Below are 15184 nucleotides of genomic sequence, written 5' to 3' on the forward strand. Positions count from 1 at the left end.
ACGTGGACACCCTCAGGGGTGTGGAATTTATTAAAATATCTACTTGTCCACGGGACAGGTTGCTTCTCAAATCTACTTGTCCTGTAAAAAGATCTACTTGTCCCTTTGGTGCCATGTAGTGTGGCGCCAAATTATGGCAGCAATCTCATTATGTAAGAGCTCTGATAATAGCCTCTCTGATTATGCCAGGGCTACTACCATAGTAGGGCTTGAATACTTGCAGTTTCAATCCCTACTGTAGCAATTTCCTTATTTTTCCACCTTTCTGCAGATCTGCATACTGGGGCTGGAGGAAGCAGTAAGCAATAGTTCCAGGGCTGGAATGCCTTTGAGTCTGCAAACCTACTAACCTGCATGTTTTAAAGATCTTCACCAGCTTCTCTCTAATATTTTCCCATAATAAGAAAGGTTGGACATTTACTCCTGACAATGGCAGAATTAGAACTTCTTCCACGGTTGGGAAGAAAGTGGCTGGAGGGAAAATGAACTTGCAAATGCTCAATAGATTTTCACATGAGCAAATCTACACATGCATATTTACCCATGCTAAAATACAGTTCACAAATATTTTATAGGGGTACGACATATACCATGGGTGCACTTTTGTGACTTTCTTTAAGAATTTGGGGCCACATGTAGGTAGGTTCAGATTTGCGACCCGCAAATTGCGAGTCGCAAATCCGAATGTAGGATGGTGTCCCTGACACAATCTGTGATTCGCAAGGGCTTCGCAAATGCCCACATCATGAATAATCATGAGGTGGGTCGCAATTTGCGACCCCCTTGCGAATGGCGGCCTCACAGGGATGGTGGCCTGCTGGAGACAGTAGACCACCATGTCTGTGACTGCTTTTCAATAAAGCAGTTTTTTTTTTTTTGTAATGCAGCCCGTTTTCCTTAAAGGAAAACGAGATGCATTACAAAAACGAAAAATTAAACGTTTCGTTTCATTTTTTCAGAGCAGGCAGTGCGGACCACTGCCTGCTCTGAAAAAATGTTTACAGTGACATTCACAATGGGGAAGGGGTCCCAGGGGGACCCCTTCCCTTTTGTGAAAGTGTTAGCACCCATTTGAAATGGGTGCAAACTGCGATTGGTTTGCGCCCGCGTTCGCAAAACAATCCTACATTGCACTGCGAGTCGCAATTAGGAAGAGAACACCCCTTCCTAATTGCGAGACGCAAACCTGTTTTGCAATTTAGTAACCAGGTTACCGAATCGCAAAACTGGGTTTGTGCACCGCAATGTGCTTTTTGCACGTCGCAAACAGAGAAAGTCGCTGTTTGCGACATGCAAAAAGCTACCTACATGTGGGTCTTGGTCCCTAATTAGGTCTGGTGTTAAAGACATTTTGTTTTTATTAAACTTCTATTTCTCTCTCTTTCGGCTGGCTTTACTGTGAGTGATCGCATTATTCTCTTCCACAAGGAGCATATTGGCACACAAAGTAGTTTTGTTCAGTGTCAGGAACTACAGTGGCAATCAGTGACGTAACGAAACTGGAGGGTGCCCCTTTGCACAGAACATGGAGGAGCCCCCTCTCCAGACTCACTCAGGGCAGGTGCTGTGCTGAAGGGCCCCCCTGGAGAGCGGCTGCGGGGCCTTTGTTATGCCACTGGTGGCAACGTGTGCTTTTAGAGTTCAAAAACGTTTTTTTTTTTTTTTTGCCAGTGTTTGTTACAATGTTGAGGGCCTGGTAGCTCCCACAACAATAAAGTGTTACAAAAGCCATGTCAAAACAAGACACGCATTGATGAAACTAAAAGACTTATAAAAATATGTCAGATCAGTTGGCTTTGTCAGTGTTTGTTTATTTTCATGCTTCCCATAATCGTGTTGAAAATGGTTACACTGATTTTCCATTAGAAATATTTTTGGGAAATACTAGCATGCATCAAAACATTTTACTAAATGACACCTCATTTGCATCTAATCAGAGAGCATTCTGGGAGCATTATGCTTAGCCTCATAGCCTAAACTTTTCAAACATGTGTATACACGTTTTTTTTATTTGTACTGGAACCAACGTCAGTAGTGAAGTGTGACCTTAAAACATTTATTTACAGCACTCACCCTAATAATGAAGGTTTTCAAATAATGAACCATAAATACAAGTTCGAACAGCATTATCTTTTGGAAACACATTACCTCAACTGTAGAGAGTTCCACTCTCTGTAAACAGGCAGCCAAAGGGTTTGTGCTGCAGAGGGTTGGGCCTACTTGTCCCAAGGACAAAGTAAACATAAAAACTTGTTGCCCTTGACCCCAAACAAGATGTCCCGGGCGTCGGGCGATAGAAATTCCACATCCCTGCACCCTGAGTCGACCCCCCAGAATCCCCACAGCGACATCTGCAAGAAGGATCCAGAGGTTCCCCCTGACCGCGACTCCCTGGTAACAAAGAAACTAGACACCTGGACCAAGCACTGCACCCGCAGCCCCCAGGACAGAGAGGAACCACCTATAAGTGCAGGAGTGACCAGCAGGCAGTCCAAATCTTACCCAAGAAGCCACACCCCTGTGCCCTGCCTGCATCGCCAGAGTGACCCCCAGGTCCCTCCATTGATTTCTACAGCAAACCCGACATTTACTTTGCACACTGCACCTGGCCGCCCCTGTGCTGCTGAGGGTTATTTTGTGTCCATTTGTGACCACCCCCCACCCCCTCAGTGCTCTACAAAACCCCCCTGGTCTGCTCCCCGAGGACACAGTTACTTACCTGCCAGCAGACTGGAACCGGAGCACCCCTGTTTTCCATAGGCACCTATGTGTTTTGGGCCCTCCTTTGACCTATGCACCTGACCACCCTGTGTCACTGGTGCTGTGGCTTTGGAGTTGCCTTGAACCCCCAACGGTGGGCTGCCTATGCCCAGGCGACTGAAGTTGTAAGTGCTTTACTTACCTGAGAAACTAACCAAAACTTAACCCCTGCAGGAACTGTTGTTTTTTGCACTGTGTCCACTTTTAAAATAGCTTATTGCCATTTTAACCAAAACTGTGTACTACTGTTTTAATTCAAAGTGCTTTACTTACCTGTGTGAAGTACCTTGCATTTTATGTACTTACCTCAAATCTTGTGGTTCTAAAATAAATTAAGAAAATATATTTTTCTAGATAAAATCTATTGGCCTGGAGTAAGTCTGAGTTGGTGTTCCTCATTTATTGCCTGTGTGTGTACAACAAATGCTTAATACTACCCACTACCCTCTGATAAGCCTACTGCTCGACCACACTGCCACAAACTAGAGCATTAGTATTATCTCATTTTGCCACTATCAACCTCTAAGGGGAACCCTTTGAGTCCGTGCACACTATCTCTCACTTTGAAATAGTATATACCGAGCCAACTTCCTACAGATGTTTTTACTTGTAAGAAAAATAAGCAGGATCTGAAAATTATACAAAGATAAAGCCTCTTTTCAGAATAGTTTCTATACAAGTATGCAGCAAAGCAGGATTCTTGTTTAGTTTGGAAAGGAAAGAATGTAACAGAACTCAGAGTAAAAGGGGCATTAATAATAGCATGAAGCATTTTCAATTTGACCTAAGGTGAGGGAGCAGATTTTGAACCCAACCCATTACACACCTACCCACAGAATTATAGACCAACAATGGCAAGTAATTTAAAAAAAAAATGTTTTGCACTCTCACCACCCTTGATTTCTGGATTATTTCTACCTCATATTGAGTGTATCAATTGACTGAGAAGCAAAACTTAACTAACAGTGCTACAATTATTCTACGTGTTACATGATATATTGCACTAGGAGCCCCATTTCCTTTCATTAAAGTATGAATGGTGTGTGACAATCTCAAAACTGCTTCTATGGATTGGCTGTTCAACTGGTAGAATGCAGTTTTAAACTGATGTAATGACTGTACAGCGTATTACTGGCTTGTCAGATTAATTCAAAGAAATGGAAATAATGATCAAATTATGATGAACCACAACTATCTGTAGAATTTGGTAAATGGGATTTACTGTTTCTATAAATTGTCATATGCATCTGTTTTTTTTCCACTTGCACTAAGCAAGAAAGATAGTTAAATGTAAATTTGTACTCGAGTTTCATATCAGACATCCTAGATGAATGGTATTGCTAAATTAATATTTTGCCCTTAGACGGACATAAAATAATTAAAAATATAAAGAATATAGTCTTAATGCAATAGAACTCAAGGCGGAGGATTAGCAGATAACCACCAACTGTTTTCATCCACAGTCCTCCCTAAGCTGCTTTCATTCCATCTACTCATTTTCTTTACCCTCTTTCGAGCTCATCAACACCTTTTCTCCTACAGTCTTGCAGAAATAATGTTATCTGGACACAGAACTCAATGGATGCAGCCCACGTATGTTTCTTCTAGCATTTAATACCTCAGGTTCCACTTTTGGAACAATTATTTTTAGAAAATTCAGACAGTGGAAATCTGAAACGAATTCTAACAAAGCAATGTAAGTGAAGCTCTTACCTCTTTCCTTTTTTGCAGTAGCAGCTCAAGCCTATCATTTGCTCGTTTTCCAATTGTTTTATTTCGTTCCGTTTCGTATTGCCGCTGTGTATTGTCCATGTTAATACTAAGATTTAGAGCTACGTTCACCAAGGCGGTCATTAATTTCATAGCTATGCAAAATAAAAACAGGAATTAACGCAGTTAAGCAACTTTAATCAGACAAGACACAAAAAAAAAATGTGTACCAACTTCAGCATGATTTTTTTTATCTTGAATTCTCCTTCACATTAGGAGGTAAGGAATCATTACCTAACTATAAAACTGAGTTTGCAGCTTGCATCCTTATAGATTCATATGCTGTGTAATCTCCTGCCCCAAATATTATAAGTTTTTGTTTGAAGAAGGTTTTCATTTTATTGTGCATCGTATCACTCACGCTCCCACCCAAGAAAATCACATGCAACAGCACCCCGACAAGACCTTAGATAATACCCCATATCAGTGTAAATGAATAATAAGAGGCATTTCTGAAGACTATTTCTTTGATCCCTACATCCAGCGAGGTGGGAGGGCGTATTTTAAACTTCAAAATAAAAACACACTGAGCATTACAGTTAAGTAAAGTTTGCCGTTTATTGCATTAGCACATGTATCGACAATACATAGAAAATTAAAGGGACTGCTGTACAGAGTTGCTCCTAATTGATAAGCACATTCTTGAGTAACAAGCTATCAACTGATTCTACCGTATATTTACCTAAATATATGTAGATCACCTACTTCAGGACTTTATCGTGTCAAATCAGAGACAAAACAGTTATCACATCTGACTAAGGTGCAATTTAACCCTTTGTCAATAACTCAACACAATGGAGCCTCATTCAATCTCAAATCAAAAACTGGCCAGATCTGGACTTCGACAAATATAAATCCAGACTCTTGGAGAACTTACATCATCCACATGACACCCCACTTCACAGAGGACCATGAATGTTAACTGGGCGAATTTCATTACTGCAACTAGGCAATCCTCTCCACCAGTGCCCAAATGTCTATAATTGTCTCACACAACCATATGATCTGTGGGATCAGCAATAAGCACGTTACAAAGTACAATATGCAGCCGACCTGTGTAGTCACTGAATCTAGAACTTGAGACCAGCCATCAAGAAGAAATTCCAGTCAACCAACCAGGGAGACCTTAACTCCTCAAACTATATGCCTTTTTACATGCAACTGAGACCCTGGGAGTGTTTAACAGTCTTATCAAGTAAAGAACACCATTGTGTAACCTGAATCTTTACACTCCGAAATGCCCTCAAACAAGCACAGGACATTGCTACGAACATACTCCACATGCAAAGGTTAATAACCAATAACCCTGATTCTTCACAATACTCTTCATTTAAATCTTAAGCACTTAATAGTACCTGCAGGAGGCTGGCTCTGTATATACTATCTCAAAATGAGATAGTGTGCGCAGAGTCCATGGGTTCCCCCAAAAGGCTTGACCGCAGCAATAATAGATAATACTAATGCTATATTTTGTGGTAGTGTGGTCGAGCAGTTAGGCTTATCAGAGGGTAGTGTTAAGCATTTGTTGTACACACACAGGCAATAAATGAGAACACACACTGAAAGACTTAACTCCAGGCCAATAGGTTTTTATATAGAAAAATATATTTTTTAATTTATTTTTAGAACCACAAAATTCAAATTGGAGGTAAGTACATTAAATGTAGGGTACGTTGTATATCTATAGATAGAACTGTGAGACAAAACAGTGATGTACAGTTTGGCATACAATGGCAATAAGCTATTCTAAAAGTGGAAACTGCAAAATTCAACAGTTCCTGGCGGAGTTAAGTACAGGTTAGTTTTTGAGGTAAGTAACTGACAATGACTGCAGCTCACTAACCCTGTTGACAGATGTTACTGCCACAAGAAATGCTGTTTTGAGTGTGAGCAGCCGGAGGGGACGATTGTAAAGAGGCCTGAAAAGGATCAAGAACCAAATTAAGGTCTCACTGATGCCTAATGAAAGACGTTTGGGGGAGGGGAGGAAGGCATATGTACAAGACCTTTAAATCTATTTACAATAAGGGACCTAATAAATAAGGTTGGTCAGGACAAGGCGGCAAACAGAGCAGAAAGGAATCCTTTCAGAGTATCAAAAGCAGAGCCCTACTGGGCAAGAGGAAGAAAAGAAAAGGGCATCAGAGACAGAAGCAGGTCGATATTTTTTTTCTGTACAATGTAATGTAAACGTTTTCCATCGGAAGCCTTCCCTGATCTTCTTGAGAACTCTGGGCAGGAGTGGTATGGGTGGAAAGGAGTACACAAGGCCAGAGTTCCAATTGAGACGAAAAGTGTCTCCAAGAGATAACCGCCTTGGAAACTACAGAGCGCAAAACTGCTGACATTGCGCATTGTCTTCAGAGGCAAAGTGATCTAACCAAGGTTCTCCTCCACCTTCAGATGGAGATGCCACTTGTGATCCGCTAGGCTTCCATGACAGTTTGCCCGCTCCAGCATTTGGAGAACCTGCCAGGTGTTGAACCAACAGGGCTGTTCCAGTCATGTCCAGAGACACAGGGCCTCTTGACAAAAGGATGCACAACCCCAACCTGCCCTGTTTGTTGCAGTACCACGTGGCAGTGGTGTTGTCCGTGAACACCTGCACTAGCCTTCCCTTGATGGATGAAAAGCCTTTTAATGTCAGTCAGATGGCCCAGAGCTCTAGCAAGCTGATATGTATCCTGATTCAGCCAGCGACCAGAGTCCCCTGATCTCCACCTCTCTCAGATGGCTGACCCATCCTATGAGGACATCTGTCACTACTGTCAGATCTGATTGTGGAAGGGAGAAGTGTGTGCCTCTGGCAGAATCATGGTTTGTTTCACACCACTGCAGGTCCTTTGCAGGTGCCACAGAGATCTGGACCTTTTCAGAGACTTCCCCAATGCTGCTGCCAATGGAACTTCAGGTCCCATTGCAGAGCACGCATATGTCATCTGGTATGTGTTGCAAGCAGGATGCAGGAGGCTAGGAGGTCCAGCAGCCTCAGAGTCATTCTCACTGAAATTTAGGATAGAGGCCAAAACATCGGTATAGCCTGAATATCCTGGACTCACTGCTCAGGAGCATAAGCCCGAAACTGCACTATCCAGAACAGCTCCAATTAAAGTGAGCGTCTGAAAGGGAGTCAGGTGTGACTTCAGCACCTTTTTAGTGAAGCCCAGTGAATGCGGGAGGTCCACCACCATATGGAGGTGGGCAACGACAGCCTGGGGCAAGCACACCTTCACCAGCCAGTGATCAAGATGGAAGAAGATTGGCACCCATGGTATCAGCAGATAAGCTGCAACCACCGCTATCAACTTGGTGTACACTCGAGGGGCGCTGGTAAGGACAAAGGGGAGCACAGTGAACCGAAAGTGCTCATGGCCTACCATAAACCACAGGTAATGTCTGTCGGCCAGTAGGTTTGGAATATGTAAATAAGCGTCCTGCAAGTCCAACGCTATCATTCAGTCACCATGGCAGACATGACCTGAGCCAATTTGAGCCTCTTGAACTTCTTCTTGAGGAAGATTAAGGGTTCCCACATTTAAGACAGGCTGAAGACCTTCATTCTTTTTGGGTATTGAACAGTAGCGGCAATATCAACCACTGCCTACTTCCGACATTTGAAAACTTCTCTATGGCCCCCTTGGGACAAGAGATCCATGAGTCCCTCACGGAGTATGGACAAATTACCCTCTGTAAGCCGATCGGGAGATGGAGGTATGGGGGGAGGGGAGAATTTAAAGAGGAGGGGGTAGCACCAAATGAAGTGTAAGACCCACGTGTCTGATATGGACTGCCGGTGGTGGAGAGGGCTGATTTTGTCACCAACTGGGTGCCCATCATCTTGTAAGGCAAGACTAGGAGGGCTTAGAGGCTGCAGCTGCTGGGTGCTTGTAGCACACCTCGGGCACGTATGAACCACACCCTCGTCCATGCAGAGGCTGGGCAGCTTGAGCGGGTCAGTGGCTGGGATAAGACTGGAGAGCTTGAAAGCCACTTCTGTAGCCACGAAAGGAGTAAAGGGCAGACTGGGGGTGATGCAGGGCAACTAAAAGGCCCAAGGACTTGGCTGTAACCCACAAGTTCTCAAAGTGCTTCAGCTCAGTCTGCCTGATTTCCAAAGAGATGACTGCCATCAAAGGGCAAGTCCATAAGGCAAGCCAGAACATCCGCTAAAAAGCTAGATGTTCTCAGCCAGGCATGGCTTCAAAGTGTCACTGTCGAGGGAAGTGCTCTGCCCAGCAAGTTGGTTGTGTCTAAACCACAAATAACAGTGAACTTCACTGAATCTTTCGTCATTAACTGCTTGAGACAATGGCATGGGCATCCTCCGGGTACTGAGGCAGCAGTTGCGCAACTGTGTCCCACAGCATGTGGTAATAGTGGCCCAATTAGCATGTGACGTTCACCAATCGCAATGCAAGGCTGGTGGAAAAAAACATTTTCCAAACTAGCCAGCCTCTTAGATTCTCTGTCCGGGGGTGGGGAAGTAAACGCACCATGTAAGGTAGAGTTCTCGAGGGTGGGGAGTTGGGTGAGGACGTTTGGGTCCCTAAATGCAGGGTAGTGACGGAGGGTGATTGTTCTATTCAAAGGAGCCCCTGTGCTGAGCAGCTTGGATCAGGTTCTCAGGAGGACATCCGCCAGTGCTTCACTGAAAGGGAGCCGGGGTTCGGAATAGGAAGCTCCTGACTGTAGCCCTTCTGTCAAGATATTAGTCTTGACTCCCACTGAGGGCAAATCGCGGTTCAGGACCTCAGCAAACCTCTTCACCACCACAGCATATGTTGCTCCATCCTCCACAGCCACAGTGGGGGCAGAAAGCATCAGGAGACCTATCAGTCCGCTGACATCAGCCAGTTCCTCACACCAGTCCATGCTTAGGCGTTCTAAGTGGTATTCTAAAGGGTCCAGTGATTGCTCCCTGTAAGGAAATGCCTCCTTGGCATGGTTGCCCCCTGACTTTTTGCCTTTGCTGATGCTATGTTTACAATTGAAAGTGTGCTGAGGCCTGCTAACCAGGCCCCAGCACCAGTGTTCTTTCCCTAACCTGTACTTTTGTATCCACAATTGGCAGACCCTGGCATCCAGATAAGTCCCTTGTAACTAGTACTTCTAGTACCAAGGGCCCTGATGCCAAGGAAGGTCTCTAAGGGCTGCAGCATGTCTTATGCCACCCTGGAGACCTCTCACTTAGCACAGACACACTGCTTGCCAGCTTGTGTGTGCTAGTGAGGACAAAACGAGTAAGTCGACATGGCACTCCCCTCAGGGTGCCATGCCAGCCTCTCACTGCCTATGCAGTATAGGTAAGACACCCCTCTAGCAGGCCTTACAGCCCTAAGGCAGGGTGCACTATACCATAGGTGAGGGTACCAGTGCATGAGCATGGTACCCCTACAGTGTCTAAACAAAACCTTAGACATTGTAAGTGCAGGGTAGCCATAAGAGTATATGGTCTGGGAGTTTGTCAAACACGAACTCCACAGCACCATAATGGCTACACTGAAAACTGGGAAGTTTGGTATCAAACTTCTCAGCACAATAAATGCACACTGATGCCAGTGTACATTTTATTGTAAAATACACCCCAGAGGGCACCTTAGAGGTGCCCCCTGAAACTTAACCGACTATCTGTGTAGGCTGACTAGTTTTAGCAGCCTGCCACAAACCGAGACATGTTGCTGGCCCCATGGGGAGAGTGCCTTTGTCACTCTGAGGCCAGTAACAAAGCCTGCACTGGGTGGAGATGCTAACACCTCCCCCAGGCAGGAATTGTCACACCTGGCGGTGAGCCTCAAAGGCTCACCTCCTTTGTGCCAACCCAGCAGGACACTCCAGCTAGTGGAGTTGCCCGCCCCCTCCGGCCAGGCCCCACTTTTGGCGGCAAGGCCGGAGAAAATAATGAGAATAACAAGGAGGAGTCCCTGGCCAGTCAGGACAGCCCCTAAGGTGTCCTGAGCTGAAGTGACTCTAACTTTTAGAAATCCTCCATCTTGCAGATGGAGGATTCCCCCAATAGGGTTAGGAATGTGACCCCCTCCCCTTGGGAGGAGGCACAAAGAGGGTGTACCCACCCTCAGGGCTAGTAGCCATTGGCTACTAACCCCCCAGACCTAAACACGCCCTTAAATTTAGTATTTAAGGGCTACCCTGAACCCTAGAAAATTAGATTCCTGCAAACTACAAGAAGAAGGACTGCCTAGCTGAAAACCCCTGCAGCGGAAGACCAGAAGACGACAACTGCCTTGGCTCCAGAAACTCACCGGCCTGTCTCCTGCCTTCCAAAGATCCTGCTCCAGCGACGCCTTCCGAAGGGACCAGCGACCTCGACATCCTCTAAGGACTGCCCCTGCTTCGAAAAGACAAGAAACTCCCGAGGACAGCGGACCTGCTCCAAGAAAAGCTGCAACTTTGTTTCCAGCAGCTTTAAAGAACCCTGCAAGCTCCCCGCAAGAAGCGTGAGACTTGCAACACTGCACCCGGCGACCCCGACTCGGCTGGTGGCGATCCAACACCTCAGGAGGGACCCCAGGACTACTCTAAGACTGTGAGTACAAAAACCTGTCCCCCCTGAGCCCCCACAGCGCCGCCTGCAGAGGGAATCCCGAGGCTTCCCCTGACCGCGACTCTTTGAACCTAAAGTCCCGACGCCTGGGAGAGACCCTGCACCCGCAGCCCCCAGGACCTGAAGGACCGGACTTTCACTGGAGAAGTGACCCCCAGGAGTCCCTCTCCCTTGCCCAAGTGGAGGTTTCCCCGAGGAATCCCCCCCTTGCCTGCCTGCAGCGCTGAAGAGATTCCGAGATCTCTCATAGTCTAACATTGAAAACCCGACGCTTGTTTCTACACTGCACCAGGCCGCCCCCGCGCTGCTGAGGGTGAAATCTCTGTGTGGACTTGTGTCCCCCCCGGTGCCCTACAAAACCCCCCTGGTCTGCCCTCCGAAGACGCGGGTACTTACCTGCAAGCAGACCGGAACCGGGGCACCCCCTTCTCTCCATTCTAGCCTATGTGTTTTGGGCACCACTTTGAACTCTGCACCTGACCGGCCCTGAGCTGCTGGTGTGGTGACTTTGGGGTTGCTCTGAACCCCCAACGGTGGGCTACCTTGGACCAAGAACTAAGCCCTGTAAGTGTCTTACTTACCTGGTAAAACTAACAAAAACTTACCTCCCCCAGGAACTGTGAAAATTGCACTAAGTGTCCACTTTTAAAACAGCTATTTGTCAATAACTTGAAAAGTATACATGCAATTTTTATGATTTGAAGTTCCTAAAGTACTTACCTGCAATACCTTTCGACTGAGATATTACATGTAGAATTTGAACCTGTGGTTCTTAAAATAAACTAAGAAAAGATATTTTTCTATACAAAACCTATTGGCTGGATTTGTCTCTGAGTGTGTGTACCTCATTTATTGTCTATGTGTATGTACAACAAATGCTTAACACTACTCCTTGGATAAGCCTATTGCTCGACCACACTACCACAAAATAGAGCATTAGTATTATCTATTTTTACCACTATTTTACCTCTAAGGGGAACCCTTGGACTCTGTGCATGCTATTCCTTACTTTGAAATAGCACATACAGAGCCAACTTCCTACACTCCCATTCTCTCACAATGCCTAACTCTTCAGAAAAGGGCTTACTCACATGGGCTCTGAAGTCCAAACCAGCGACGGCTCCGAAGAACCGTACCTCGATGTTGATGTTATGTCACCATGTCTGCCAACAGATGAGAAGTCAAAGCGCACTTCAACTTCTTGTGCATCTTATATCTGCATGACCCGATGACTGAGTGGGAAAAAGAGGACTTTGAGCTCCTAGAGCGCCCCGTGCCCTTCCCCACGATCAGGACCAAGATCTCCTAGGAGACGTGGGACACAGCATTGCCAGCTAGGACACTAGCAGCTTTAAGGACCACTCTCTCAAAGCCTTTGGTGCCATGGCCTAGCATTCTGATCATGACTTGAAGTTACGATCAAGACACCACAGACACATGAGGTGTTGGTCAGTAATCAACATGGCGCAATGGCAGGCACCGCACAATTTAACCCCTGTCTTCCTCGAAGACATCTTTGACATACCAGCAGGAAAATTTCCTCAAAAACAAAGTTGACCATATGTCAAAAAAAGCCTGTCAAAAACCAGAGGCTGCTCTTCTCTAGATCAGCACAGAAAGAAAACCAACTGCGTGCCGAGGTAGCACCTATATATAGGTGACCACAATGTCACTGCCAGCGTAGATGATGCCACATGGATCAAATTGACACCACCTACCGGTGTACAGGGGTACTGCTCACAAAAAATCTTCCGGATCCAGTCTGACCTCTGGCAAAATTCAAAGCCAAGTAACCTGCAGCTAGAAATTTCAATCCGATCTATTTTTTTCAGTATTTTCCAATGTTTTCAAAAATTGTAAAAAAAATAAAATAAAAAAAATTGTGTGTATAAAGAAATCTGATTTTATTTTATTTCCCAATTCATTTCTATTGTCAATTATTGCTACCTTTCTCATTTGAATGTTATGTTCACAGTGCTTTGTGAATGAGTGGGTACTCTTCCAAGTAGGAGGCATATTTGTTCTAATGGAACTCCAGCAAACAGAGCAGCCGAGGTAGAAACTGCCCTTGTTGAATGTGCTCCAGGTCGCCTTTCTAGAGGTTTCCTGCTGCAGAATGGAAGAACTGAATGGTTGCCGAAAGCCATCTTGCTATTGTTGTCTTTGTTACTGCACTGCCCAGTCGCCCAGGTCCGTAGGACAGAAATAATTGATCAGAATTTCCATAAAGTTTTTGTTTGTTGAAGATAGAACTTAAGACATTTCTTTACATCCAATGTGTGAAGGGATTTTTCTGCTGGTGATGTTGGATTGGGAAATATGTCCGGAGAATAACTGGTTGATTGAGATGAAACTGAGAAGGAACTTTAGGAATGTATTTTGGATTTGTTTTGAGAATGACAAAATCCTCAGTTAAGCGCAGAAAATGTTGTGTAGTGAAACTTGGATTTCACTGACTCCTCTAGTGGAAGTGATCACTAGTAGGAAAGAAACGTGAGATCTGACTTATGGATAGGTTCAAACGGAGATTTCATTAATTGTGAGAGTACAATGTTAAGGTGCCATTCACAGGGAGGCAACATTACTGGAGGAAAGACCCTGAATAAACATCTCATGAATTGCTTAATTAGTCGTGATGAACAAAGGGAGGACGTGTCTGAAGAGCGTCTGTATGTTGAAATTGCTGCCAAATGCGCTTTTGCTGAGGAATGCATGTGCCCGGATTTCACTAGCATTAACAGGTAAGGTAAATTTGTTCTGGAGAGGCCTCATACAGGTGTAAGTTATGTTGCTGACACCAACAACCGAACCGCTTCCATTTAAGTCCATATGTGTTGTTTGTGCTGTCCGCTCTCACTTTAAAAATGATGTTTCTACATTCTGGGTTAATCCTCAGATGCTGGAACTCATGGAATTCAGGAGCCATGCATGCAAATGCAGTGACATCAGATCTGGATGCAGTATCGCCCCTTGATGCACTGTTAGTAGCAGTTGAGTTGGTGGGAGACTTATCGGCTTCTGACATTAGATGAAGCTCCAACATCAGAAGAAGCGCCATGTACCAGAACTTCCTGAGCCATTTGGGAGTGATTAGTATTAGGCAACAGGATTCCACCTTCATCTTGGCTAAGACTTTGGGGATTAATGGGATGGGGGAAAGCGTACACAGATCCCGGACCATCACATTGAAAGGGCATTCCCACAAGACCCTGGAAGGGGATACAGACTTGCATAAAATTGGCATTTGGTATTCCAGTTCGTTGCAAAAAGATCTAGAGTTGGCCTTCCCCATGTTGCAAATATTTTGTCTAGTTGGGCTTGATTAACTTCCCATTCGTAACATTCGCTGTTGGCCCTGCTGAATGCATCTGCCAATGAGTTGTGAGATCCAGAAACGTGTTCTACCTTCAAGGAGCTGCTGTGGCTTGCTATCCAGTTCCATAGCTCCTGGGCTTCTCGTAAGTGTTAAGGATTTCGTGCCTCCCTGCTTGTTGCTATAATAAATGTTGGTTGTGTCTGTCCGCAACAGCACTCAAGCACATTGTATCCTTGGGAGGAATGCCTGCAATGTGAAGAAGATTGCTTAGAGTTCCAAGCTGTTTATGTGCATCAGCTTCTGATGGTTTGACCATTTCCCCTGGATTTACAGATGACCTCCCCATCCTACCACTGATGCATCCGTTGTAATTATAAACTATGAGACTAAGGGAATATACGTGAGGCCTTCAGAAAGATGAGACTGGTGAGCCCACCAGTCCAATGCCTTTATCATCTTTGGCATAACAATGCGATCTTGGAATGATTCTTGTGATTGGTTCCACTGAACTTGTAATTCCTCCTGCAACGGTCTCATTTTGAGACGTGAATTTAGTACTAGGTTGATTGTGTAAGATATACTAGGAGCGATTTGTACAACCTCATTGAAATGGATGTTCTTTTTGATATTATTGTGGCAAAAGATGTCAGCCCATTCTGTTGTTCCTGTGTAAGGAAGGCCTTCTTGTGCTGCGTGTCCAGAACAGCTCTGAGAAACGTAATTCTTTGAGTGGGTATTGTGAAATACTTTCTCTCGTTTACTGTGAGACCTCATTT

At 45.0% G+C, this 15184-nt stretch overlaps 1 protein-coding gene across 4 annotated transcripts in view; it reads right to left on the minus strand.

Annotated features, from left to right (window-relative positions):
• The window catches only part of STAG2 (STAG2 cohesin complex component), a 987179-nt gene that overhangs the window by 578128 nt on the left and 393867 nt on the right, over nucleotides 1–15184 (minus strand). For all 4 annotated transcript variants that reach the window (XM_069211859.1, XM_069211886.1, XM_069211877.1 and 1 more), the window contains exon 9: nucleotides 4474–4625. In XM_069211859.1, coding sequence (XP_069067960.1) covers nucleotides 4474–4625 — 152 coding nt within the window. The remainder of the gene's footprint in view (nucleotides 1–4473; nucleotides 4626–15184) is intronic.

Source organism: Pleurodeles waltl, chromosome 2_1, assembly GCF_031143425.1.
Source record: "Pleurodeles waltl isolate 20211129_DDA chromosome 2_1, aPleWal1.hap1.20221129, whole genome shotgun sequence".
Classification (NCBI taxonomy): domain Eukaryota; kingdom Metazoa; phylum Chordata; class Amphibia; order Caudata; family Salamandridae; genus Pleurodeles; species Pleurodeles waltl.